This window comes from Hippopotamus amphibius, chromosome 10 (genome assembly GCF_030028045.1).
Source record: "Hippopotamus amphibius kiboko isolate mHipAmp2 chromosome 10, mHipAmp2.hap2, whole genome shotgun sequence".
In the NCBI taxonomy this organism is placed as follows: domain Eukaryota; kingdom Metazoa; phylum Chordata; class Mammalia; order Artiodactyla; family Hippopotamidae; genus Hippopotamus; species Hippopotamus amphibius.
The window spans coordinates 30,241,930-30,269,816 of NC_080195.1; the positions used below are offsets into that span (position 1 = coordinate 30,241,930).

Consider the following 27,887-nt stretch of genomic DNA (forward strand, 5'->3'; position numbering starts at 1 on the left):
ATTGTGCTGTGAAAAAAGAGACATCTCTCGAAATTACGGAATAATGAATTCATGAATTTTCTACAGAATGATAGCATGTAGCAAATAGTTTACAATTGCCTGCTTCCTAGTTTTTACTGAAAATTAGTGTTACTAATGATTAAAAAATCTGGTCAATGTATGTAAATGAAACTACTAGGAATAATAAGGGTAAAGAAAAACTGTATGCAAGGAAAAAGTGTATTTTTTTAAGGAAGGGTATGAAAGATCTGTTTTGCTAAAGGAAAAAGAGAATAATTTTGTCCCAAAGTAGAATGAATGGTTGTTCCAGAATGAGAAAGAAGGAGAATGTAGGACAAAAACTCAGTGATGTAAGGAAATTTTTAAAGAAAATTTGTGGAAAAGGGACCTTAGAAAAGGAGTCTTTCCTTGGTTAAAACTGGCTAATATTGGATGGATTTATTTGTAAGGTTTTTTGATTTCTTTGTTTAATTTGCCTTAGTATTAATAATACACTGATAAAAAACCAGAATTTGGTTTTCTTTCTCTGTTAAAACAACAAGATTTTCTTAGATTATTCGTTTGCTTTTAATAGGAAGTGGTAAAAAAGGTTGTTTTTCTTTACATTTACGTAATCAGCTTGGGAAGATAAGATTTTGTGTTTTAAGATAATTTCCTATGTGTCATGTGTTTATTAGGTCTTTGATTATTTAAGAAAGCCACATCTTTTCAATGTTAAGAGAGCTAAGAGGTATTGTTTTTTGTTTTGTTTTGTTCTTTTTTAGTAACTATGTAACTTTCTGTATTTGCCTTTGAAATCTTTTTATTGTGACTTTGGCTAAATGGACAGCTAAGTGTTGTTTCATAGTGACACCTGTGATTCAATTTAGTCAAGTATTCAAACCTTTTGGCATTTTTGACCATTTCCCCAAATAAAATTCTAAGTGGAGTCTTCTTGACCTCAAACTAACTTTGAGATTTCCCAAATGGCCTTTGGAAGATTTCAAAGGATTTGTCTGTCTCCTGATGAAAAGAAAGATGTTAAACTAATCAGGCTTATTTGATGTGTTAACACATCTTATTTTCATGGCAGTATAGTTAGTTGCATAAGTTCAGTCAAAATCTGTCCTCCTTCTAACAAGAAACAATTGGAAACCTTGGTTATATTATACCAAGGCTTTAATTGTAATGTCGTATTTGGTAATGATGTGTATCCAATCAGATATGACCAGATAGCTTTAAGGAACTAAGGTTGACTTTAAGGAGGCAGTGTTTATACAGTTTCCTTTGGAAAAACTAGCCTGTTCCTGGCTTACAGGGTTTCCTGCCTTACAGGTGAGTAAGGAAGGTCACTTCTGGCAGGCCCAGGGACCTCAGGATATTTGGGGGACCTCCAGAAGAGAGAAATTCACCCATATCTAGATATTGCAGGCAGATCTGGTGGTGAGTTCTTGACTTGGCTTCTCAGCCTTGAGAGGCTTTTATTCCTTATGAAATGCTCCAGCAAAGCAAACTCAAACAAGGTACTATGTGGTGAATTACTATTTTTGCTGTACTTATGTAGATAACCAGGCCAGGTTTAATGAGACCAGACTTACTGGCAAACAGATTAGTCTTACTTTATCTTTCACAGAAATGGGGGTGACTGTAGAGACAATGTTTTTTTCATTTGTTTCAGTGGAAAACTGTAGTAAACCGTTGCTGCCTTCATCTTGGACATTTTGCCAGCTTTACCAGATCCCGAATTCTTCTAGTTTCCTCCAGTATCTGGCTACAGCCCTCTAAGTTAACATTTCCAATTCTTATCCTTTCTGACTTGGAATCATTGAGAACTAAAACTGCCCTTTTCCTGAAACTCTGTAAACTATAGCTGGAAGACTTGATAGAAGCTTCAAAAAAATGATTACAGCAGATCACTTATGGGCAAGCTTCATGCCTCCTGCTGCGTGGGCCACTTAGGAAGTTCATCAGAATACCTGATGCTATCACCAGTGACCTTCAGACTGCAAACCAGGAAAATTTGTCAAGTGCCAATGCCATCCTCACTTTACCATCTGAAGATGCTCCAAGCTCAAGTCTAAAAAATCTTGATGGCTGTCCACTGGACTCCGAAACTGGGTTTCTAACGATTAATCTTTTGTTTTTCTTTTATTTTTCATAGCAACTCCCCTCATTACATGCCTGAGTGCTAGCACCACCCAGCAAATATCCTCTACTACCAGGTTCCAATAGATGATTCAGCTGGTCTGTAATGAACAAGAGACAACTGCATGAGGAAATGGACTTGCATTATTCAGAGGAAAGAAGAATGTTTTTTCTTTCCTTGAACAAGAAGGGAGACTGAAAAAGATTCTTTGCTTGGCCAAACTTTAGAACATTCTCCTAGGCGCATCAGTGTAGTTTGTTGTACCGTCTAGTTTTAGCAAGAACCTCCCCCTCCCCCCATATCTGATCACTCTGGATGTCTGATCAGCTTCTTTATCCCCTTCCCCTCTTCCCCACCCAGTGATGTCTGATCATCCTGGCCTGTCTTCAGCGAGAATCTGTTAGGTTGGTTTAGCCAGAATGCCCCTCACCCCTGGTGTTTCTTCTTAGTAATTTTCCATCCACTGACCCCCACCCTGCTCCTTGGCTGTAAATTCCCGCTTGCTGTATTTGGAGCTGAGCCTCGTCTTTCTCCCCTCTGTAAAATCCCTTTGCAGTGGTCCCTATACTTATGTCGATAATAAAGTCTGCCTTACCATCTTGAACAAGTGTCATTGGATATTTTTTCTTTCGCAAAGCTAACCCTATCTTTGCATGTGTCGTTTCCACCGTCAATCTCCCTTAACATGGAAGGAAGCTTCAAGAATCAGCAATAATTGTTTCTTCCACCAATTGACACAGATTTTGCCCCTGCATGTAAGGAGGTTAAGGCAATGAGTGCCGCTTCTTTTTATAGGCCATTTAAAAGAGGGTAAAATCATTTGTTTTCTTCTAGAAATATGGTGTACTATATAACCTGATTTATACTTTTCCTATAATATGTATCAGAAAACTTTAAGGAAGTTACATATGTTTTCTGCAAACCAGCATTTTGTGACCATGAGAACAAATATGCAGCTTAAACATTCTTTCCGAGGGAGCAATGTACATGATTTCAGATGCAAGTCCGTTCATGAGCTTTTAGTTTTATGGGAGCTCCTTCTGTAAGTAACAGTTTGTCCGGTGGAAGTTTTTATTTCTGCTCATCTCTTCTAGGAATAATGTCTTATAAGTTGTGTTCTTAGTTGTAAATAGATAAAATAATTTTAAACAGTGTGTTTTATTCCTCTTGCAGAGACCTTTTACCCAAAGATTTTGTAGTTTATACCTACAACAAGGAAGGGGCTCTGATCTCTGACTACCCTGATATACAGGTAATATATTTTCCTCTTGACCCTATAGCAGAATTTGAAACAATTATAATTTCAAAGTGCATTCTCTTCAGGTACTCAGAACTGTTACCTTGTGCTTCCCTAAAGCCCTCCTTTGATATTATAATATATGGTATTGTCCTGGGGTGGGAGTGATGAGTACATTGACATAAATTAAACTGTATTTACCTTATAGCTCTCATGGTTCTGCATGGTCAGGTGTTTCTTTAAAAGACCAGGAAACAGAATGGTTTTATTTACAACTTCAATGTAGTAATATTTATTTTACCTAAAATCAGGACAGACAGTAAATACAATATTTTTGTGAGGTTTTATTTTAAAGACCCTATCCTGATCAGGAATACATTTACCCAGACATTTTCAATCCTTACTCTGGAATTATTCATTTACCTTGCCTTTTACACCTATATTAACTTTTTTTTTTGCTCTAAGAGTATTAAGTAGTTAACCTTTCATAGTTAACATATGTCCATACAACTAAACCAATTACAACATCTCTATTACTGTCTGTGCAAATTTTGTTTAGAATAAAAATAAGGTATGGTAGGCTAAACCTTAAATGCAGTTAGTTACAGAAATTAAGTATACAAAAAGAGAATAAACTCAGTTTTGTTCCTAAATTAACAGTTTTTCCTGATTATTGCCAACTAGTATTTCCACTTCTGACATTGTGGATAAACACTACTTTCTTGCCAGAAGCACTGAAAAGAGAAATGATTTGAAGTCACATATTTTTAATATTACTTTTGCTTGTAATTAAATCCATTTAATTAATACTTTTAAAGTCATTAATTAATATAAAAAAAAGACCAGGAAAATAATCTTCTATTTAGTGGTAATCCTTACTGATTATAAAAAGGAAAAGTTTGATTTATTTTTTAATTTTTGTTTTGATTTTTTTTTGAGGTACACCAAGTTCAATTATCTGTATTTATACACATATTCCTGTATTCCCTCCCTCCCTCGACTCCCCCCCACCCTCCCCGTCCCAGTCCTCTAAGGCATCATCCATCCTCGAGTTGAACTCCCTTTGTTATACAGCAACTTCCCACTGGCTATCTGTTTTACAGTTGGTAGTATATGTATATCTATGCTACTCTCTCACTTCGTCTCAGCTTCCCCTTCACCCCCTGCCCCCCCAAACCTCGAGTTCTCCAGTCCATTCTCCAGATGCCATTCTCCAAGGCATCTGTGTCCTTGTTCTTCTCTTGTCACTGAGTTCATCAGTACCATTTTTAGATTCTGTATATGTGAGTTAGCATACAATATTTGTTTTTCTCTTTCTGACTTACTTCACTCTGTATGACAGACTCTGGGTCTATCCACCTCATTACATATAGCTCCATCTCATTCCTTTTTATAGCCGAGTAGTATTCCATTGTATATATATGCCACATCTTCTTTATCCATTCATTTGTTGATGGGCATTTTGGTTGCTTCCATGTCCTGGCTATTGTAAACAGTGCTGCAATAAACATTATGGTACATGTTTCTTTTGAGATTATGGTTTTCTTTGGGTATATGCCCAGGAGTGGGATTACTGGATCATATGGTAGTTCTATTTTTAGTTTTTTAAGGAACCTCCAAACTGTTTTCCATAGTGGCTGTGCCAACTTACAGTCCCACCAACAGTGCAGGAGAGTTCCCTTTTCTCCACACCCTCTCCAACATTTGTGGTTTCCAGATTTTGTGATGATGGCCATTCTGATCGGTGTGAGGTGATACGTCATTGTGGCTTTGACTTGCATTTCTCTGATGATTAGTGATGTTGAGCATCTTTTCATGTGTTTGTTGGCCATCTGTATGTCTTCTTTGGAGAAATGTCTATTTAGGTCTTCTGCCCATTTGTGGATTGGGTTATTTGCTTTTTTGGTATGAAGCTGCATGAGCTGCTTGTATACTTTGGAGGTTAATCCTTTGTCCGTTGTTTTGTTGGCAACTGTTTTTTCCCATTCTGAGGGTTGCCTTTTAGTCTTGTTTATGGTTTCTTTCACTGTGCAAAAGCTTTTAAGTTTCATGAGGTCCCATTTGTTTATTCTTGATTTTATTTCCATGATTCTAGGAGGTGGGTCAAAAAGGATCTTGCTTTGATGGATGTCATAGAGTATTCTGCCTGTGTTTTCCTGTAGGAGTTTTATAGTGTCTGGCCTTACATGTAGGTCTTTAATCCATTTGGAGTTTATTTTTGTGTATGGTGTTAGGAAGTGTTCTAATTTCATTCTTTTACCTATAGCTGTCCAATTTTCCCAGCACCACTTATTGAAGAGGCTGTCTTTTGTCCATTGTATATTCGTGCCTCCTTTGTCAAAGATAAGGTGCCCATATGTATTTGGGCTTACCTCTGAGTTCTCTATTCTATTCCATTGATCTTGCTTTCTATTTTTGTGCCAGTACCATACTGTCTTGATCACTATGGCCTTGTAGTATAGTTTGAAGTCAGGAAGCCTAATTCCACCAACTCCATTTTTCCTTCTCAAGATTTTTTTAACATTTTTTTTGCTGAGAGTTGATACCTCTTAAAGCACATCTTACTTCCTTATTAAACCATTTGACTTTCCATTAGTACTTAGTAAAGAACAAGCACTTGTTTGCTATTATATGTTCTGACTTTTTGCTGAAAATAGTTCTTTTCTAAAGAAATGTGGTTCTCTTTGCATCAGAGAGCAGAGTATTCCTGAGGACAGAACTGGCCATGAATACTTGAAGTAATTGGCAGATGTCAACTTTGGCTTTATGTGTTATTTAATTAGAACATAAACATTTTTAATTTTAGTTGGGAAGAGTGTCTTAAAGTCCCTTTTGACAATTAGGTATTATGTATTATTTTTTGCTGTAGTTTTCATGAGAAATCTTTGTTACCGTTAAACATATTATTTTTCCCCTGAGCTTTGTTATGTTCTGCTAGGTGGAATTGTTTATGTTAGTTTTGCACTTTTGCAGCACTCTTCAAATAAATAGAAGACAAAATCTTTATTTTAAATTATTTATTTTAATAACTGAATTATTTAATATCGGTAAACATTTACTGCATTTACCAGAACTCTTGCACTTACAAAAATAAAGTCAACTAATAAACAAAAATTAAAAAATCTAAAAAAAAAGTGAGCTATCCTTTTCTGGCCCATTTTCTGATTCTGTTATCTTAGTGTTCTGTTTGTCCATTGTTTTATTTGTTTTGTTTTATTGTTTGTCCATTGTTTAATAGCAGAGTAGTAGAGGAGCTTTTATGTACATGATAGCATAAACCAGACCACAGATCATCCATCCATCCATCCATGCATCCATCCATCCATCCATCCATCCAGTCATCCATCCATCCATCCATCCATCCATCCATCCATCCATCCATCCATCCAGTCATCCAGCCAGTCATCCATCCAGTCATCCATCCATCCATCCATCCATCCATCCATCCATCCATCCATCCAGTCATCCATTCATCCATCCATCCATCCATCCATCCATCCATCCATCCATCCATCCAGTCATCCATCTGAAGATTACTATAGCATGAGACCAAAGACCACATAATTTATGCTGCTCAACAAAAGCAGTGATTTTAAAAAGGCATTTTTTCTTTTGGAGAGGTTTCTTGGTCTGGATTTTGGTGACACACACTGCTTGGACTTGATTCCTGGCTCTATTATTTATTTGCTGGTCAAATTTCTTTAACCCGTTTGTGCCTTAGTATCCTCACCTTAAAATGGGAATAACAATTATAACTTCATGGAATTATTGGGAGGCTTAAATGAGTTAATCCTTGTAAGGTACTTAGAACAGTCAGTCCAATAACTGTGAACTCAATAAATATTATTTGTTACCATTATTGAAAGTTTATATGCTTAAAACTACTACAAATAGATTTCAGTTATATAGAAATTTATGCAACTGTTATTGTAAAGTATTATGACTTAATTATGTTTTCCTGGGTGTTTGAAAAATATAAACTAAGACAGATGGAGCCTTTTGCTTATTGATTATTGAATATTCTTTAGATAGAAAAAAGCATGACTGTAGATTTTATATAGTATTTAAAACTTTGGTACCTGGATTTTTTTTGTGTGTGGCAATGTTGTGAGATATCACGATGGCATATGCTTTTTTGTTTGTAAAATGCAGTTAAGTTACATGGAGAAAATGTAAATGCTCTCCCTTGTGATTCTGTTATTCAAATTGAAGTAATTTGTAAAGCTTTTATGTGGCTTTCATCATCAGCATCTTTCACAAGGCCATTTTTCACAGAGAAACACAGTTTTAATAACCCCTTGATACAAGCTGCTGTGTGAAATAAAACTCCAAATTAGTAGTAGTCTTAGAACTTTGGGGTGTCTTGCAAGTGCATTAGAAAGTCTCTTAACTAACTCCTTCAGTTAATTAATGCTCCTTCTTTGAAACGTTTGCTGACTGTACCAAGCTCACTGGCTCTCATGGCAGGAGGCTATTCTCAAACATTTCTAAGTACTTCTGCTACCAGTAGTTGAGTTTTTGCTTGCAGTTGGTGTGTTTCCAAACTGTTTATGCCATTTATACATTTACTATAAGCATGAGATTCAATTAGATGTTTTGTAAACTTGCGAAATAGGATTTGTTGGGTTTTTTTTAAAACTAAATGGAAGGTTTGGGAAAGATTTAATAAAACCAAGTTATTAAAGAAATACCATCAAATTGGTAGATTAAGTGATCCACTGCCGGATTTCAGTCATGTCAAATTTCAGCTTCTATTATAGTTGAAGCGAGAAGCACTTAATTTTTGAGCACTGTGAGTTACTGTATTACTGTCTCATAAGTGCTGCCTCATCTGTGATAGTAGGGGTATTTATTTTCTTCTAGTGAGAAGAAGACAGTATCAAAGCTAGACTTTAACTATAAAGCACTAGAAAGGAAAACAGTGGTTGTGAATAGCTCCACACTGGAAAAAGTTGTAAAATGTTGAAATTTAGACTGTGTTGCTTAGTGCATAATTGTTTAATTTTTAAAAAATAATTTCAGTCTTAGACTTATAGAAAAGTTGCAAGAATAATAGAAAACATTCATGCATACCGTTGACCTAGATTCTCCAAATGTTAGCATTTATCACATATGCTTTATCCCTTCTTCTCTATTTTTTTTTCCCCGAAGTGTATGTTGTACACCTAGTATCCCTTTACCCTTAAATACTTCAATGTAAATTTCCTAAAAACAAGAATTTCTTTTATGTCACCATACTATAGTTCTCAAAATTAGGAAGTTAACATGGAAGCAATATTGTTATTCAATTACAGATCTTATTGATATTTGTTTTGGTCCATTATCCCAATAATGTACTTCATAGGGAAAGGAAATCCAAGTTCATGTGTCGTGCTCAGCACAGTCTCCTGTCTCCTTTATTCCAGAAATCCTTAGTCTTCATGACACTGGCATTTTTGAGAAGTACAGGCCAACTTTTTGTAGAATGTCCTGCACTTTGAGTTTGTGTGACGTTTAGTCACGATCAGATTCAGGTTATGCACTTTTGGCAGGAATCCACCCAGAAAGGACACTGAGTGGTTCTCTGTATCGTATCATGAGTGCCTGCTGCAGTTAATTGATCACTGACAGTGTTAACATTGATGATTTAAGGAGTTGTCTGCTAGGTTTCTTTTTTGTAAAGTTACTGTGTTTTGCCTTTTTAATTAATATTTTGGTTAGATAGTTTGAGGCTCTGTAGCTGTCCTGATGCTTGTCAGATTTTTACTCACTAGTTTTAGTATTTGCCTGAATCAGTTGTTATGATGGTTGTTAAAATGGCGATTCCCTAATTGCATCAGTGCTTCTGTATTCATTGGTGGTTTCCACTGTAAGGAAGAGTTTTTCCTTATTTTTTATATCAGCGTCGACTCATGGGTTCTTACTTTATTATTAGCGAAATTGAAAATCTTTTGATTTGTATAAGGGCATTTTTATATCTTCTTTTGTGAGTTGTCTGTTCAACTCTTTTGCTCCATCTTCTGTTGGGTTTAATCTTCCCCCTTTAATGTTTCAGAGTTGTTTGTATTATACATAATATAGTATAGTTTTATCTGTGATAAAAGTTACAAATGTTTCCCACCAGTCTGTGAATTGTCTTTTGACTTTGTTTTTTTTTGGTGTTTCTTTTAACGTAGAAGTTAAAAAAAAATTTTTTTTAATACAGTAAAAATTATCAGTCTTTTCTTCTGTTTCATCTAGATTTTGAGTGATAGGAAGTCTTTCTCTACACCAGGTTAAAGAGGAATTCACCCATGTTTTCTTTTAGTTCTTGCATGGATTCATCTGTTTTTTAATGTTTAGATTCTTGATCCATTTGCAGCTTATTCTTATGTATGGTGTGAGGTATGGATCTACTTTTATCCATTTTCAAATGTCTAATCTGTGGGCTGAACACCACTTATTAAAAAGTGCATCTTTGCCTCAGTGGTTTGAGATGCCATGTTTATCATATAAGGATCCACAGGTATTTCAGTCTATTTTGAAACCTTGTATTCTGCTGCACTGATTGGTCTCTCAGTTAATGCACCACCAGGACCCTACTGTTTTATTTACTTATTTAAAAATTAAAAAAAATTTTTTTTTTCAAATTTTGTCAACATTATTTTTTATTGAAGTATACCTGCTGTACAATAGTATATGTTACAGATGTACAGTATTGTGATTCACAGTTTTCAAAGGTTATACTCATATATTTATGGTTATTATAAAATGTAGGTAATATTCCCCATGTTGTACAATATATCCTTGTAGCTTATTTTATACTTAATTGCTTGTACCTCTTAATCCCCTACTCCTCTACTTCCTCTCCCCCCTCTCCTTTCCCCACTGGTAACCAATAGTTTTTTGGACTCTACCATTGTAATTATTAAGGCCTGATGGTATGTCATAAAGTCTGATAGGGCTAGTCCTCCTCCTCCTCCCATTCCCTTGGCTTTTTTTTTTTTTTTTTTTAAGTGCTTCACAATTGTTTTAAAGGTGAAAAAGACTCATTGTGTACTAAAAAATCTGCTCAATTTCTTGCTCAAAATTAAGGATAAAGGCTCTTCAATTTTTAAAGATGGTTAAATGTATAACTAGTAATAATAATAATACAATCAATGTGCTTATAGGAAGAAAAGAAAATCAAAGTCACTGTTTTTGCTGTGTACTGAACTTTTTCCACCTTGGTGTCCTTAGCCTGTCACAAGGTCCTCTTCTGTATTGGATTTCAGTTGGCTGCTGTGGTGTCTTCTTGCCTGTGATTAAAAATGTTAAACATGACGTTATGCTGCCTTGTTCTGCTTCTAGGTTTAAAGGTTATTGGGATAGAGTTGTTTGTACTTAGTATCCTCTGGAATTCTGCCTAAACATTTGTGTAGCTGTAGGGTGACAGTCTGAAAGTAGTCCAAAGAATGCCATGTGATAATTGTGAGATGCCAGTAGTAGAAATAAAATTTTTAGTTTATTGACCTAAAATGACTTTGTTAGTTCTGCAGTTTCTATGATGATTTTCAGCAGTGTAACAGTATTTGAAGATAATATGGTTTTTTATCATTTAGAATCACTGTCATTATTGGGGATATGTGGAGGGCGCTTATGATTCATCCATTGCTCTTAGCAACTGTTTGGGACTCAGGTAAGGAATTTTCTTTATCGGGTTTTTGTTTTTGTTTTTGTTTTTTTTCCTGTTCCCTTATCTCTTTCTGCTTTACCTCTCTCTGTCTCCAGATCAGGTCATTTTAAGAGACAAATTTAGATTTTACTTTGATGTTGCTGAAGGTCTTTATAGCTGTGTTTCAGATGTCATTCTTGGCACGTTTATTTAGGACAATGTTACAGTTGATGAATTTTAACATCTAAAGAAAAAGTTTCATGTTTTGAGACCACTAGATAAATGTTGCTATTTAAAATAAATCATACTTTAGAACTTCCTAGGCGGCACAGTGGTTAAGAATCCGCCTGCCAATGCAGGGGACATGGGTTTGAGCCCTGCTCTGGGAAGATTCCACATGCCGCGGAGCAACTAAGCCCGTGAGCCACAACTATTGAGCCCATGTACTGCAACTATTGAACCCCACGCGCCTAGAGCCTGTGCTCCAGAACAAGAGAAGCCACTACAATGAGGGGCCCGCGCACCACAATGAAGAGTAGCCCCCGCTCTCAGCAACTAGAGAAAGCCCGTGTGCAGCAAGAAGACCCAATACAGCCAATAAATAAATAAAATAAATCATACTTTAACTTTCTGTCACCCTTTAGGTTTATAAAATTTTCACCTATATTCTTTCATCTAAGTCTCATAATGACTGTGAAAAGGGGCTGATTATTTCCATATTTAGGTGAGCAAGCTGACATTCAGAGAAATTGTATCATGTATCAAGTGAAGTGATAATAATATTAAAATTAAATTTATTGAGGGCCTGGCAGTATGACCCTGGGCTGGTTGATTGGTTGCATGATTGATTGAACTAATAAATACTACTTTAAATTCTCAATCCAACTCTATGAGATGGCTAGGACTACTGTCTGCGTTTAAGTAATGACACAGGACAGTTACGGTGTGCCAGGTGATGTTCTAAGTATTTTGCACTTATTAAATAATTTAGTTTTCAGGACAACTCTATGGAGAATGTAAACTAAGGCAGAACGTAAACTAAGGCTAATAGGAAACATTTGGGATTTAAACTCTGGTCCTCTGGCTCCAGGCTTCACACTTTTAGCTACTATTCTGAATTGCCTTTCCTTATACAGTGAACCCTCAGAGGGTAACTTTTAGGTAGTCATGCTAGTCAGTCATCGTTTGGGGCTTTAAATTTAGGTCTGCCTGACTCTAAAGCCTCTCTATTTTTCTTGATACTGTGCTACCCCTTCTTACACGTGTTAAACTAGGAATTGAATTCAGTTTTCTTAATTCCTTTTCCTGTGTTTTCTTTTTTTTTTATTCTAAAAAATTGTGTATGTGGAATACAACACTTAGAGGCTTGCTGCATATAGAGAATGTGAGTTATGGGATTGAACCCCTGCAAAACAGCTCTCATTTTGAACACATCTTTTATCGAATGGATGATGTCCACAAAGAGCCTCTGAAATGTGGGGTTTCCAACAAGGACATAGAGGAAGAAACCGCAAAGGATGAAGAGGAAGAGCCTGCTAGTGTCACTCAGCTACTTCGAGTAAGGAAATAATGTATTTCTTCATGACTCAGATACAAGTTTAAAAAAAATTGTGTATTTGTGCGTTAAAACAATACCTGTTATTACTGTGTTTTTGCCAACTATGTGCCAGACATTGTGATGAGTACTAAGGGGATAAAAAGATGAGTGATACAGAGTTCCTGCCACCAAGTTGAGTACAGTCAGGTGTCTGTGTTTTGGAAACTAGGGCTTAAGTCTTCAACAGTAACTGTATTTTTGTCATTGCTACCTAATAGTCTATTACAGTGACTTTGAGAGAGCAGTGGGCTCTTTTGTTTTTTCTTTGGTGGGGGGGAGCGGTGTGTGTGTGTGTGTGTATACCCTTTACACGGACTGGAGTAGAAATTCTGGAGTTCTAAAGTGAGAAAGAGAGAGGGAAAGAGGGAGATTGAGTTTTAGAACTTTAATGATCTTAGATGTTTGCCAGGGACACTCGTGTTATCCCTGTTTTGAGGCTTCTTTAGGATTCCTTGGCTTACTCTTGACAGGGTCTCTTAACCTGAACAGTTTCTAGGACCAGGGGAACCTCAGTTGCAGACAAGGCAGCTTTCCATATAATGAGTGATGTCGCTGTGTTGGAAGAGGCTCCTGCTTCTTCGAGTGTATTTTAACTAACTCATACTAGTTTATGGCATTATTTTCATTGCCTCTCCTGCCATTCATTCTTTTGATTCTTGGACTGTTCTTTTTAATCATTGGAAATTTTAGCTTTTTCTATATTTTATATAAATTTCTGTAAAACCACAAAACTAGTTATTTTTTTAAAGTGACAACCTTGTTTGTCAGTGTCAGTTGTATCTCAATGAAACTGGAAGGAAAAAAAAAGGACGACAACAAAAAACAAAGTGACAACCTTGTCCTTCCTTCTGCTCTGGGTTATTAGTGGATATTCTTTCTTCCACTCTCAACACAGTAATGGGGTTTCCTATTAAAGTGTGTGTGTGTGTAGTTTAGATATTAGAAGATCAGTAATTCTGCTTTGGAAAATTGAATAACTAGAATTTTTCTCAGGTCAGTACAGATGGCAGGTATCACTTTTTAAAAAAATATATTTTTGGCTTTGTTGATCTCGGATGTGTTAAAATCATTTTATGAAGTTCTTGGCAGACATGAAATAAGTGACTAGAGGTTAGGGTAAGATTATTACGTATGAAAAACGTGTAGCCATATACCTTTTTTTTGTTTTTGCCTTTATGATGTTTGTGTTTTTGACAGAGAAGAAGAGCTGTCCTGCCACAGACCCGCTATGTGGAGCTGTTCATTGTCGTAGACAAGGAAAGGGTAGGATTGGTGACAGTTTTTCTTCTTTTTCATGAAAAGCAGATGAGAAGTGAGCATCCCATGAAGGAAATATAAAACATAATATATTTGTATTGATTTTTGTTACATGTAATTTTAAAACTAAAATGACTTTTTTCAGATGCATTTGAACAATGTGGTGATAAATCCAGTTAAGCAGATATTGCTTCGTTGCTTAATAAAATTGCTTTGCTTTCTAGAATTTCAGCTAACCTATACTTCACTTTAAGAGACAGAAAACTTCCAGGTCCTGGCATGTTTTAGAAGGGAGCAGAGGAGAATGGATCAGCTTAGCATTTACTATTTATTTCACCATACAGAATAACACCAGGCCATTGTCCTTATTCATACTTAAGAATTGTGCTTTACTCAACTAAAAGAAGTTATGTCTCTATTTCAGTATTTAGAGGATTATCAATTTTAGATACAACTGCTATATAGTTTAACTTATAGATTATTTGAAATGTTTTGTCTGACTGGTACTGCCAGCTTTGTTGTTTGTGTAAAGAAGTTGTTTGCAGAAACTTAACATGTTTGACAAGTCCTTTCTTGTAACCTGCAGAGACAGTTTTGAGGATTTTTATGGTTTAAAAAAAAATCTCTTGTATGTAGACTGGAGAAAAACAAGCCATCTTTTTAAGAGATAGAAATATATTCAGATTTGTTCATTATAGGTTCATTATCCTGAAGTGTAGAAGGAAGAAGCCTAAGGGAATATGAACAAGTGTGAACTCTGTCCCAGACAATGTATAAAAGGTTGCTATAGGATGTTGCGCGCAAGTGACAAAAATCGAGATTTGAAGAGTTTTTATTTATTACTCTCTCCGCATAGGTAGAGAATGTTTCAAAAGAAAAATGGTCCCATTTTAATCAAACCTTGTCAAAACTATTAAATCTTTTTTTCTTGTTTAGGAGAATCATGATAAAATGCCTAATTGATAAAATCTGATATATTCTGGTATTAATGCCTTTATCATAGAGCCAAACCACATATTCTTTTTAAAATGTTCTTTTAATTAGTTATTAAGTTGGCTATATTAAAATAACATTAAAATAAACATTTGAATTCAGCTAGGTCTCAAAGAATCAGTCGTATCAACTGTTTGACTTAATATGGTTAGCCTTTTATGTATCTCTGTATTTCTACCTGCAGATCATGTTTTCACTAGTGAACATTGGTTACTTTCTGCTTGTTAACTTAGTCCAGAGTTTAGAAATGGGTTATTGGTAATGTCATTAGCCTAAGAAATGAAGGGATCAGGAAATCTTTTAGGTTGTCTTTCATTCCTTTATCTATGCATTTTGATTGTTTTAAAGTCTACCTTTGTAAAGTGCCTGAAAATATTTTAGCATTATCATGAATTAAAAGACCATTAAGAACAAAACTCATTTTAAAGTTGTACTACTACTTTGGAGAAATTGAAGAGTTCAGTGCTTTTTCATTATTCATTTCACACACGTACCTGTTTTTCTTTTATTATGATTATTCTTCTACTTCTATTCAGCACTGAAAGGTATCCTTTAGACTTATTAGTTTGAAATGCAGGGGAATGTCTAAGCCTCAGTTTTTGGTTCAGAGGAAATATTTGAATTCTTCTCTTTATTGTAAGGGATTATAGAAAATTTTTTTCTTAAATTGCTTTGGCGATAATGATTTTCCTCCTTTGCTTTTCAGTATGACATGATGGGAAGAAACCAGACTGCGGTACGGGAAGAGATGATTCGTTTAGCAAACTACTTGGATAGCGTGAGTTGCATTTTCTATTAACTGGGCTTTTCTGTCCTCTCCCGACTAGCATTTTCAAATGGTCTCATTTTGAGCTCTGATTATTCTAGAGCCTGAGTAACTCAGTCTTAGGGGTCTGCTCTCTGATTTGTTTTGTAACTTTTTTGTGTTTAAAAGGAAAGTATAATTGTAGAGAGACTCTGAGACAAGCAAGAGATTTCAAATTAGTATCTACTTTATCTTTAGAATAGTGTCAATGAAAAATTCATCACTTGGTCTAAGAAAGAAATGGATAATTTTATTCAAGTCAAATTTGAGGATTATAACCCAGGAAGAGCATTTTAGAAAGCTCTGTGAACTGTTCCCAACCCCTGTTTGAAGTCAAGGCACAGTTATATGAGTTCTTTGAGACAGAGGGCTGTACATTTAATGAGGTATCATTGACAGTTTGCACAGTCCAGTCCAGACCTAATTGTCATCATGGCCCCCCTAAAAAGATCAAGAAGGAAGGGCATCTTTTAAGGAGTTGTCTTGTTGATGCTAGCAGAGTGCTGCTCTTTATGGTTGAGCAGGTATTTCTGCCGATGGATGAGGCTTGGTGGATGCCTGATGCAGCTGCACAAAAGCACAGTGGGGAGGAGAGAAGAGGCCAAAGGGCAGAGAAGAATTTATATGTTTAAATTTTTCTCGTCTTGCGGTAAATTATGACTTTTGTTTCACAGCAGATAGCCAAGGTACTTTGGCATTTATGAAAAGATCTTTGAATTTTTACTGAGAGAATCTTACTTTAAATAGGCTGCCTCCTGCTCTGAAACCATAATATGGCAATGTGTGTGTATGTGTGTGTGTGTGAGAGAGAGAGAGACAGAGACAGAGAGGGAGGGAGGGAGGGATTTGGTTTGAGATTTTGGAGTTTATTCATCCAGTGGGAGATATTGAAGAATTAGATACATGTTCTTATAGTTTCCTCTCTGAGCTGTTCCCCTAATATGAATCCTGATGGTAATGGTAGTGTTCTGTTGGATGTTTATAACATGCTAGAAACTGAGTCAAGTGCCTTACGCTAATTAACTCATTTATTCCTCACAGTATCTCTGTGAAATAGGTATGAGTTCTGTAATCCTTTATCTGAAACCTTTGGGATGCATGTCAGAATTTTAGGTAAGAGTTTAGAAAGGTGATATAGTTCACTATGCGTACGTAAGTAACATATAGTTCCCTGTGTATTACATTACACCTCCAAAAGGATCCTAGGGTAGCACCTTGTATTCAAACTCATTGATATTTCTTTAGTGAAATATACCAATATTTACATTAAGTGAGCTAACTATGGACTATAAATAGGCTTGCATTAGTTTAGGGAAAGTTTTGGAACCAAAATACCAAAAATTTTAAATATCCAGAGTATGTCAGGTTTGGGATGGAAGAAAAAAGGATTTTGAAACTTTGTTACTTTTGTTTCATGGATGAGGAAACTGAGACCCTTGAGAGGTTAGAGTCTCATTATATTGAAGGAAATTTTTTTCAGAGGGGAGGAGTCCTGTTTTTAATTTAAGTAATTGTGTTACTTAATGATAAGTTAAAAGATATTCTCATATTCTTTATTATTTTTTATTGAAGTATAGTTGATGTTCAATATTATATACGTTACAGGTGTACAGTATAGTGATTCACAGTTTTTAAAGATTATACTCCATTTATAGTTATAAAATATTAGCTATCGTTGTCTGTGTTGTACAAGATAGCCTCGTAACTTATTTTATATATAATATATATATATGTGCCTCTTAATGCCTTACCCATGTATTGCCGACCCCCCCTTTCTTTTTTCCCACTGGTAACCACCAGTTTGTTCTCTATCTGTGAGTCTGTTTCTTTTTTGTTATAGTCACTAGTTCGTTGTATTCTTTTAGATTCCACATATAATATTTGTCTTTCTCTGTTTGACTTATTTTACTTATCATAATACCGCTTGAGTCCATCCATGATGTTGCAAATGGCAAAATTTTATTCTTTTTTATGGTTGAATAATATTTCATTATACACAAACACACACATATACCATATTTTCTTTATTATATATATTACATATATATATATATATAAAAGATGGTATATATTCATTGGTATATATTCACCATCATATATGTGTGTATATATATATTATGTATACCACATCTTCTTTACCCATTCATCTGTTGATGGACACTTAGGTTACTTCCATATCTTGGCTATTGTAAATAATGCTGCCATGAACATTGGGGTGAACATATCTTTTCAAATTAGTGTTTTTAGTTTTTTTTTTTTTTTTTGAATATATACCCAGGAATTACTCTTATATTCTTTAGTAAATTTTATATATTTTTATTTGTTTTCTTTCCAGATGTACATTATGTTAAATATTCGAATTGTGCTAGTTGGACTGGAGATTTGGACAAATGGAAATCTAATCAACATAGTTGGAGGTGCTGGTGACGTGTTGGGGAACTTTGTACAGTGGCGGGAAAAGTTTCTTATAACACGTCGCAGACATGACAGTGCACAGCTAGTTCTGTAAGTGATTTTTTTAAAGGTACTATTAATGAGATGGTCAGAATAATAATTTTTGCTTTTTTTCTTTTATTAGAATCATATTCTCTTAAGGTTTTTTAGCATTCAATTAAATGAGGAGAAAATTTGATACTATAGGACAAGTGACAGTGTGATAATAAGACCTCTCACCTGTGTTGGATCCCTTGTAACCTTTATCCCATGTCCTTCCTCCTCTTTCTGGGGTTTACTTCCTCATTTTGGTGTGGCATGTTTTCTGGTTCCTTCTTGTGAAAGGGTCTATTGAAAGAAAAAATTTTGACCTCTTGCATGTTGGAAAATGTTTCACAGTCTCAAAACAGAATTTAAAAATTGTGTCCTGTACACCAGAAACTAACAAAACATTGTAAATCAATCATACTTCAATTAAACAAAAATTATCTCAATTTGACCTCTGATTATCCTAGGGCTTAAGTAACTCAGTCTTTCAGAGGTGTGCTTTCTAGTTTGTTTTATAAATTTCAGATTATTTTGCTAGGTATAAAATTCTAAGCACGAAATCTTTTCTTTCAGAATTTTGAAGGCATGGCTATTGCTTTTTCACTTTCAGAATTACTATTGAGAAGGCTTTTTTTTTTCTTTTTTCTATACACATATCCCCATATCCCCTCCCTCCCCCGACCTTAATTCATTCTTTTTTTTTTCCTTTTTAAATCACTTACAATGGGTGAATTTTATTGTATGTAAGTTATATCTCAATACAGTTTCTGATTCCTGATCTTTTGTATGTGGCCTTTTTTTTTTTCCCTTCTTTGGAAACTTGTAGGATCTTCTGTTGGTTCCCAGGCTTCTAAATTTTCCTGATGATATGCTTGATGTAGGTCTTTTATCACTCATTGTGCTGTGTTCTTAGTAGGTAATTTCAGTCTTGAAACTACAGTTCTAGGAATTTTTCTCAAATTATTTTGTAGGTGATTTCATCCTCTTTATTTTTTATTCTTCATTCCTTCTGGGATTCCTTTTACTCAGCTATTGAGCTTCTTGTGCTTATCATCTAATTTTATTATCTTTTGTCTCCTTTCTTCTTTTTGCCTTTTTATTCTGCTTTCTGGGATATTTCCTTAAATTTACCTTCTGAGGTTTTTATTGTTTTTCATTGCAGCTATCTTATTTTTCATGTTTAATAGCTCTTTTTTGTCCCCCTTAAATTTTTTATATGGTCAAATTCTTATTTTATGGGCCCAATAGTTTTTTAAAACTCTCTTTGAGATCTTTCTGATATATTAAAAAAAATTTTCTTCTTTCTACATAGCACTCTCATGGTACCATAATAAAACAAACTTTTGTAATCACTTAATATGAATATATTGCAAAAGCTTATAGCAAAACCCTCACTTAAAAATATTAAAAAATTTTTGGACTTCCCTGGTGGCACAGTGGTTAAGAATCCACCTGCCAATGTAGGGGACGTGAGTTCGATCCCTGGTCCGGGAAGATCCCACATGCCGCAGAGCAACTAAGGCTGTGTGCCACAACTACTGAGCCTATGCTGTAGAGTCCGAGAGCCACAACTGCTGAGCCTGTGAGCCACAACTACTGAAGCCCGAGTGCCAAGAGCCTGTGCTCTGCAGCAGGAGAGGCCACCACACTGAAAAGCCTGCGCACGGCAATGAAGAGTAGCCCCTGCTCGCTGCAACTAGAGAAAGGCCGTGCGCCGCAGTGAAGACCCAATGCAACCATAAATAAATAAATAAATAAATAAATAAATAAATAATCTTTAAAAAAGAATGTGAACAATTTAAAAAAAATTTTAAAAATTTCATTTTTCTTAAAAATCTTCTGGTTGATGGGCTGACTTTTTTGCCCAAAAATGTTTTATGTGATAATTTTTGCCTCTCTCACTGTTGATGGTACCTAAAACTGACAATCGTTTTCTGAGGATAAATTTCCCTTGATTTTACTCATTAATCAATTTATGTATTTAGGTCATATGAGTTAATTTAAAGCAAGGCACTGAGAATGCCTAAATAGATATTTATGGCCCCATAACCACAAAAGCTTGATTCTGACATTTTTATTAATTTTTAGTAGAATTGAACCTGGAAACATCCTCATACCATGTTCTCATTCACAAAAGACCAGAAGGAACAGGTGTGAAGCACACACTCCCTGTGCTTTGCCCAGCCACATCTACCAAGCCATTTCTCTCCTCTGTTTGGTCTCCATATGACATGTTGGAGGTATTTCCCAGATGTCTGATAATCCCTGGTTGTTTGTGGTTAAGAATGGGATACTCAAAAGCCTTTTGAAAGCCTTGAGGGCGTAAGTGGGGCTTGGGGACAGTGGGGTGCACCGCAGGTGATCTGGCTAAAATGTTTCCTTGGCAATCCCCTTATGTCAGTATTGCTAGGCCTCTTGTCTTGGCTGGTCAGATGCCCCAGAGAAGGGTTTACTCATTCATTTAAAAAATACTTATTAGGTGTGTATCTAGGCCCTGGGGAATAGCAGCGAACAAAATAGACAAAACAGACAAAAATTCTTGCTCTCATGAAGTTCATATTGGGGTGGAGGAGATTTGAGATAAATCAGTATATACACTGTGTTATATAATGGTAAGTGGTAAGGAGGAAAAAAATCAGCCCGGAGGGTAGAGGTAGAAGTATTGGAGGAGTGAGGCTGAAATTTTAGGTAACTTGGTGAGGGAAGGCCTCAATGAGAAGATGACCTTTAAGTAAAGACCGAAAGGAGATGAGGGAGTGAGTTAGGGGTTTATATTGGGAAAGAGAGTTCCAGGCAGAGGGACCAGGTCCTGAGATACAGGTGTGTCCACAACGATTGAGGAGCCACATGGAGACCATCGTGACTCTTCTGTTCCCTGTGCTCCCTGCCTGCAGCCTCCTGTGTGAATATGTCATTGAGTTTGTTACTTGTCTCTTTTCCCTAGAATTTTCAAATAAATAAATACAATGCATTTTAGGAAGGTTTTTTCATCTAGAAGGTAGAAAAGAACTTGGCTTCATCAATAAAACATATCTTCATTTTCTTAAAAATGAATTTGTAATATTAATCTCCACTCTCTGGTAATGAAGAGATGCAGCTTTAATTGGATTGTGATTTTTGAAGTGTTATTTGTAGTTATCATTTTTCTCCAAGTTTTTGTAGTTTCTACCACTCAGTTTAAGATTACTCAAAGAAATAGGAGCAATGTGTACCTTTTCCTCCCCGAGTATATTTTATAACTTTTACCTGGTCTGTTCATCTAGGAAGAAAGGTTTTGGTGGGACCGCGGGGATGGCGTTTGTGGGAACCGTGTGCTCAAGGAGCCACGCAGGAGGAATTAACGTGGTACGTTTCGTTCTTGATGGTCACCTTAAGAATCTGCGTTAGGAAATGTCCAGCATTCATGGACCCTATACTTCCTCTCCTAGTCCTTACAGTGATATTTTGGGTGTTATGAGGGACCTGGTAGAAGTCGCAGGTGTGTTGTTTCCCTGGAGACTGGATTAAGTTTTCTAATATTTACTGTGTTTATTACTGCCTCACTTTTTATGGATGAGGAAACAGAGGTTCCGTTTGAGAAAATTATGAACTTGTTTCCCATCAACCACTGTAAATAATCTGTTGGTGCTAAAGGAATTGATCTGTTGCTTAAAGGGTCTACCTCTGTCATCAGTATAAGTCACAGCGGTTTCCTAGTAGACTGCGGTGTCTGCACACTGATGTTGAATGCTTGCTTTATCACGTAGGCTGTCAACATTGTAGTGGTGAATTTCCTCTTGTGAAAAAAATAGAAACAAAAAGCATATCCTTTTTGTTCAGAAACCTAAATAATACCTTCCTCTGTTTGGACAGTTTGGGCAAATCACGGTGGAGACATTTGCCTCCATTGTTGCTCATGAGTTGGGTCATAACCTTGGAATGAATCATGATGATGGGAGAGACTGTCACTGTGGAGCAAAGAGCTGCATCATGAATTCAGGAGCATCGTGAGTAACTGAATTCTTTCCTTTTATTCATCTTCCTTTTTCTTTTTTTAAATGATTTATTGGACATTTGTTTAATGCTAAAAATAAGCAATGAATATATCCCTCATCAGTACTCAGATTTCTGGGAGGAAATTATTTATGGTATTCTATAATAGCAGTATATAAACTGTCAATACAATTCATGTCATGTAATTTAATTAATTAGTTAATTTGAAGTATAGTTAATTTACAGTGTTGTGTTAATTTCAAGTGTACAACAGAGTGATTCAGTTATGCATACCTACATATATATACATACACACACATGCATATATACATACACACATATATATTCTTTTTCAGATTCTTTTCCATTATACTTTATTATAAGATACTGAATAGAGCTCCCTGTGCTCTGCAGTAGGTCCTTATTGTTTATCTGTTTTACGTATAATAGTGTGTGTATGTTAATTCCAAACTCCTAATTTATCCCTTCCCCAACAATTGCCCTTTGGTAACCATAAGTTTATTTTCTGTGAATCTGTTTCTGTTTTATAAATAAGTTCATTTTTATCATTTTTTTAGATTCCACATATACGTGATATTGTATGATATTTGTCTTTCTCTGTCTGACTTACTTCACTTAATATGATAATCTCTAGGTCCGTCCATGTTGCTGCAAATGGCATTATTTCATTCTTTTTTATGGCTGCATAGTATTCCATTTTATATCTATATATCTTATCTATATCTATCTATATCTGTATATTTGTGTGTGTGTGTGCGTGTGTATACACATAGTGCTGCTATGAACATTGGAGTGCATGTGTCTTTTTGAATTAGAGTTTTCTCCAGATATATGCCCAGGAATGGGATTGTAGGATCATATGGTAGCTCTAATTTTAGTTTTTTAAGGAACTTTCACACTGTTTTCCATAGTGGCTGCACCAATTTACATTCCCATCAATAGTGCAAGAGGGTTCCTTTTTCTTCCCATTCTCTCCAGCATTTATTATTTGTAGACTTTTAAATGATTGCCATTCTGATTGGTATGATGTGATACCTCATTGAGTTTTGGTTTTCATTTCTCTAATAATTAGTGATATTAAGCATTTTTTCATGTGCCTGTTGATGATTTGTATGTCTTTTCTTTGGAGAAATGTCTATTTAAATCTTATGCCCAGTTTTTGATTGGATAGTTTGTTTTTTTGATGTTAAGCTGTATGAGCTGCTTGTATATTTTAGAAATTAATCCCTTGTTGGTTGCATCATTTGCAAATATTTTCTCCCAGTCTGTAGGTTGTCTTTTCATTTTGTTTATGGTTTCCTTTGCTGTGCAAAAACTCTTAAGTTTAATTAGGTCCCATTTGTTTATTTTTTGTTTTTATTTCCATTACTCTAGGTGAGGGAATCCAAAAAATATTGCTGCAGTGTATGTCAACAAGTGTTCTACCTATGTTTTCCTCTAAGAGTTTTATAGTGTCTGGTATTACATTAAGGTCTTTAATCCATTTTGAGTTTATTTTTGTGTATGGTGTTAGAAAGTGTTCTAATGTCATTCTTTTACATGTAGCTGTCCAGTTTTCCCAGCACCACTTATTGAAGAGACTGTGTTTTCTCTATTGTATATTTTTAACCTCCTTTTTCATAGATTAATTGATTATAAGTGTGTGGGCTTATTTCTGTGGCTTTCTATCTTGTTCCATTGATGTATATTTCTGTTTTTATATCAGTACCATACTGTTTTGATGACTTTAGCTTTGTAGTATAGTCTGAAGTCCAGGGAGTGTGATTTTTCCAGCTCCATTCTTCTTTCTCAAGATTGTTTTGGCTATTTGAGGTCTTTGTGTTTCCATACAAATTTAAAAATTTTTTGTTGTAGTTCTGTGAAATATGCCATTGGTAATTTGATACAGATTGCATTGAATCTGTAGATTGCCTTGGGTAGTATAGTCATTTTCACAATATTGATTCTTCCAATTCAAGAACATGGTATATCTCTCCATCTGTTTGTGCTGTCTTTGATTTCTTTCATCAATATCTTATAGTTTTTGAAGTATAGGTCTTTTGTCTCCTTAGGGAGGTTTATTCCTAGGTATTTTATTCTCTTTGATTCAGTGGTAAATGGGATTGTTTCCTTAATATCTCTTTCTGATAATTTGTTGTTAGTGTATATAAATGCAACAGATTTCTGCTCATTAATTTTGTATCTAGCAACTTTACTGAATTCATTGATGAACTCTAGTAGTTTTCTGGTGGTGTCTTTAGGATTTTCTGTGTATAGCATCATGTCGTCTGCAAACAGTGACAGTTTTACTTCTCTTTCATTTTGAATTCTTTTTACTTCTTTTTCTTCTCTGATTGCTGTGGCTAGGATTTCCAAAACTATGTTGAATAAAAGTGATGAGAGTGGGCATCCTTGTCTTGTTCCTGATCATAGAGGGAATGTGTTCAGCTTTTCACCATTGAGTATGCAGTTTGCTGTGGGTTTGTCATATATGGCCTTTATTACATTGAGGTATGTTGCCTTTCTGCCTACTTTCTGAAGAGTTTTTATCATAAACGGATGTCAAATTTTATCAAAAGCTTTTTCTGCATCTATAGAAATGATCATATGGCTTTTGTTCTTCACTTTGTTAATGTGGTGTAGGGCCCATTTTTTAAATTGGGTTATTTGTATTTTCATGGGAGAGCTGGATTTGGCATGAACACAAGTCATGTCTTTCCTTAGGGTGTGCCGGCACCTGTCACCTAGGTGGGGGTGGGACTGGAGATGGAGGGGCTAGGGCTGGAGCTGGGTGTGTGACAGGACTTCCCCTCTGCTCAGTGGCCAACACCACCCTATCGGGGGTGGGGTTCAGTCCCAAGTTGCTGGAGCACAAGCCCTGAGGGTCGGGGCAGAGCCCACTCTGTTTCCTTTAACTGTGTACTGTCCCCTCTCCCAGTACCTGCACCCTCTCCCCAGAGGGGAGCAGTGCTAGGGCAAGAAGGGGTGGTGTGGGCACTCGGCATGGGTCTGAGATGAGCTGTGGCAGTCCAGCCGCAGACAGAGATCTGCAAACAAAGACAGATTTGTTTCTTTCTTCCCAAATTGTGTGTCTTACATTTCCTTTTTCATTGCATTAGCTAGGACTGTCAGTTGTGTCTGATATTAATTTAGCTTCCCCAGATTTTTTTTTTTGGTAATGTTGACTGTATATGTTTTCTATTCTTTTACTTTGAACTTTTTTTATTCTTGTGTTTTGGATATATGCTTCAAAACAACCTGCATTTAGGTTTTATTTTTTTTAATCCAGCCTGACAATATTTGTCTCAGTTGAATTATTTAACCTACTTATGTTTAATATGATTACTAATATACTGTATTTATGCAAATGTAGGTGCCATTGATTATAAGACACCATTACTAACATATCACTTAAAATGAAAAAATGGTGCCAATCAATGTAGTTAACACAAATTGTAAGATGAATCTCAATTTCTGGGTATTTTAAATGTGTAAAGAATGTGTTTTAGAAAAACACATCAAATCTGCTATATTACAGTTGTGAATATTAGTTCCCTATATTACGACTGTGAATTTTAGTTTTCAAGCTTCTGATTTTTCTCTCTGACCATAGCAAGCAGAGATTTTCTTTTTTGGGGGATTATTGTTTGATAATTCTAGTATCTGGGGACTTTGTTGGACTGTGTCTGTTTGTTTTTTTCCCTCATGGTGTCTTTTGATTTTTTTATACTTGTTCTCATAGTATCTTGTGTTTTCATCTTATATCTTGAAAAAGTATTGGACATTGTATTTGAACAATTTTTGATAAGAATAATTTGAGAAGTAGGATTATGTTATCCTTGGTGTATTAAATCTCCTTTTTGAGAACAGATTTCCCACCTTCTACTTCATATTGCTATTTACTGAACAGTAGTTGACTGTTACAAGTTAGGCTTTTTTTTTTTAGATGCAAGTGATATAGATGCTAGAGTTCTTCCAGATAATCAGCTGGAGCCAGTTCTGTTTAAAAAGTGGACAATCTAACTTTGCAATGTAATTTTTATCATAATTTAAGATATTTGAGGGACCTGGTAGTATTCCCCTCACACGCTGCTCTTGGATTCCTGGGCATGTGAGGAGTGCTGTTCCTGGGAGGTACCTTTCTAGACAAATGGCTTTCTTAATTCTGCCCCTCAATGCTACCTACATCAGAAAGCTACCTACATCAGAGTGCTCTTTTTTTTTTTTTAAATCTAATTAAGTGCCAAGAGTTCTTTCTTAGGACTTCCTGTTCTTAGGCTGTGCGGATTAGGGTGGTAGTGGTAGAAGTGTGTTCTGGTTATTTCCAGATTAGTCATAGAATGTTCTAAATGGTAGTTGGTTTTTTTGGTCATATCCTGGTAGACCGTTTCCATCACTGTTAGTTCCATCTATCTCCTTTTGAACCAGTTTTATAAAACTCACCTAGATGTGACAGAAGAGATGCAGAGATGCTTTAGATTCATATCTTAGTATCCAGAGGTGATAGGTAGAGAATAGGAGTTCATCCTTCTTATTACTGTAGGTGACATCTAAGGATGACTAGCGAGAGACTGTCTTCATTTTATTATTCAAGGTGTTAGTGAAGGCCAATGTGGGGATGTTTGTTACCAACTCCACATACAACAGCATAAGAAGTGGTTATGATTTTGTTATCCTTTTCAGTACTATAGTCAACTTCATTGCGGGTGGAATAGATTGCTTTTTGTAGGTTCCTTTAGGATTACACATATGAAACATTGTTTTTATGAGAAAATGTGTTCCCAGGTCTGAATAACAAGCTTATTTCAAAAATAATCTGTGTATAAGTAGTGAGATTGTAGATGAAAATTAGGGACTCAAGTGTAGGAAATGTACACATCTGCACAACTCCTGTGACTATTAGCTGATTAACATATTCTTACAGAAAACGTTATTTAATATGTACTATGTGGCAGGCACTGTACTAGCCATATAAGGAACAATAATAGGAAATAAAAAATGATTGTTTAAATCAAAGTCTCCTTTGTTTATCAGGCAATTATCGCATACTCTAGTTTGACATTTCCACTTGACGTCCATTAGACTCAAACTCTTGTTGTCCTTCCTCAGACCTGCTCTGCCCCTTTCTTCCCCGTGTCAGTTAATGATAAGGCCTTCCTTCTAGTAGCTCAGGACAGAAATCTCAGTCACCCACGACTTCTCTTTTCTCACATTCTTTGCCTTAATGCCCATTTCTTTAAAACATACAAGTAATCCAAATTCTTCTTACTGCTTTTGCCACTGCCAACGCTGGCCCATCATCATCTTTTTTTGTTTCGTTTTGTTTTTAAGGATGTATTTTATTATTTATTTATTTTATATTTGGCTGTATTGGGTCTTCGTTGCTGTGCGTGGGCTGTCTCTAGTTGTGGCAAGTGGGGGCTACTCTTCCTTGTGGTGCACAGGTTTTTCATTGTGGTGGCTTCTCTTGTTGTGGAGCACGGGCTCTAGGTGCACGGGCTTCAGTAGTTGCAGCGTGTGGGCTCAGTAGTTCTGGCATGCAGGCTCTAGAGTGCAGGCTCAGTAGTTGTGGTGCATGGGCTTAGTTGCTCCACGGCATGTGGGATCTTCCTGGCCTAGGAATCGAACCCGTGTCCCCTGCATTGGCAAGCGGACTCTTAACCACTGCTCCACCAGGGAAGTCCTGGCATCATCTGTTGCATGGATTTTTACGAGCCTTCTGTGGGGTCTTCCTGCTGAACATAGTAAACATGGTGATCTTATTAAGACATAAATCAGATCACATCATTCCTGCTTTACGCTTTCCAT

At 35.8% G+C, this 27,887-nt stretch overlaps 1 protein-coding gene across 2 annotated transcripts in view; it reads left to right on the forward strand.

Moving 5' to 3' along the window:
- The window catches only part of ADAM9 (ADAM metallopeptidase domain 9), a 94,937-nt gene that overhangs the window by 23,408 nt on the left and 43,642 nt on the right, over positions 1 to 27,887 (forward strand). Inside the window, exons 4-11 of one of the 2 annotated variants that reach the window (XM_057697285.1) lie at positions 3,299 to 3,377; positions 10,922 to 10,998; positions 12,337 to 12,532; positions 13,769 to 13,834; positions 15,528 to 15,599; positions 17,962 to 18,131; positions 21,371 to 21,452; positions 21,960 to 22,093. In XM_057697285.1, coding sequence (XP_057553268.1) covers positions 3,299 to 3,377; positions 10,922 to 10,998; positions 12,337 to 12,532; positions 13,769 to 13,834; positions 15,528 to 15,599; positions 17,962 to 18,131; positions 21,371 to 21,452; positions 21,960 to 22,093 — 876 coding nt within the window. The remainder of the gene's footprint in view (positions 1 to 3,298; positions 3,378 to 10,921; positions 10,999 to 12,336; positions 12,533 to 13,768; positions 13,835 to 15,527; positions 15,600 to 17,961; positions 18,132 to 21,370; positions 21,453 to 21,959; positions 22,094 to 27,887) is intronic. The other variant, XM_057697286.1, reaches the window with a different exon arrangement.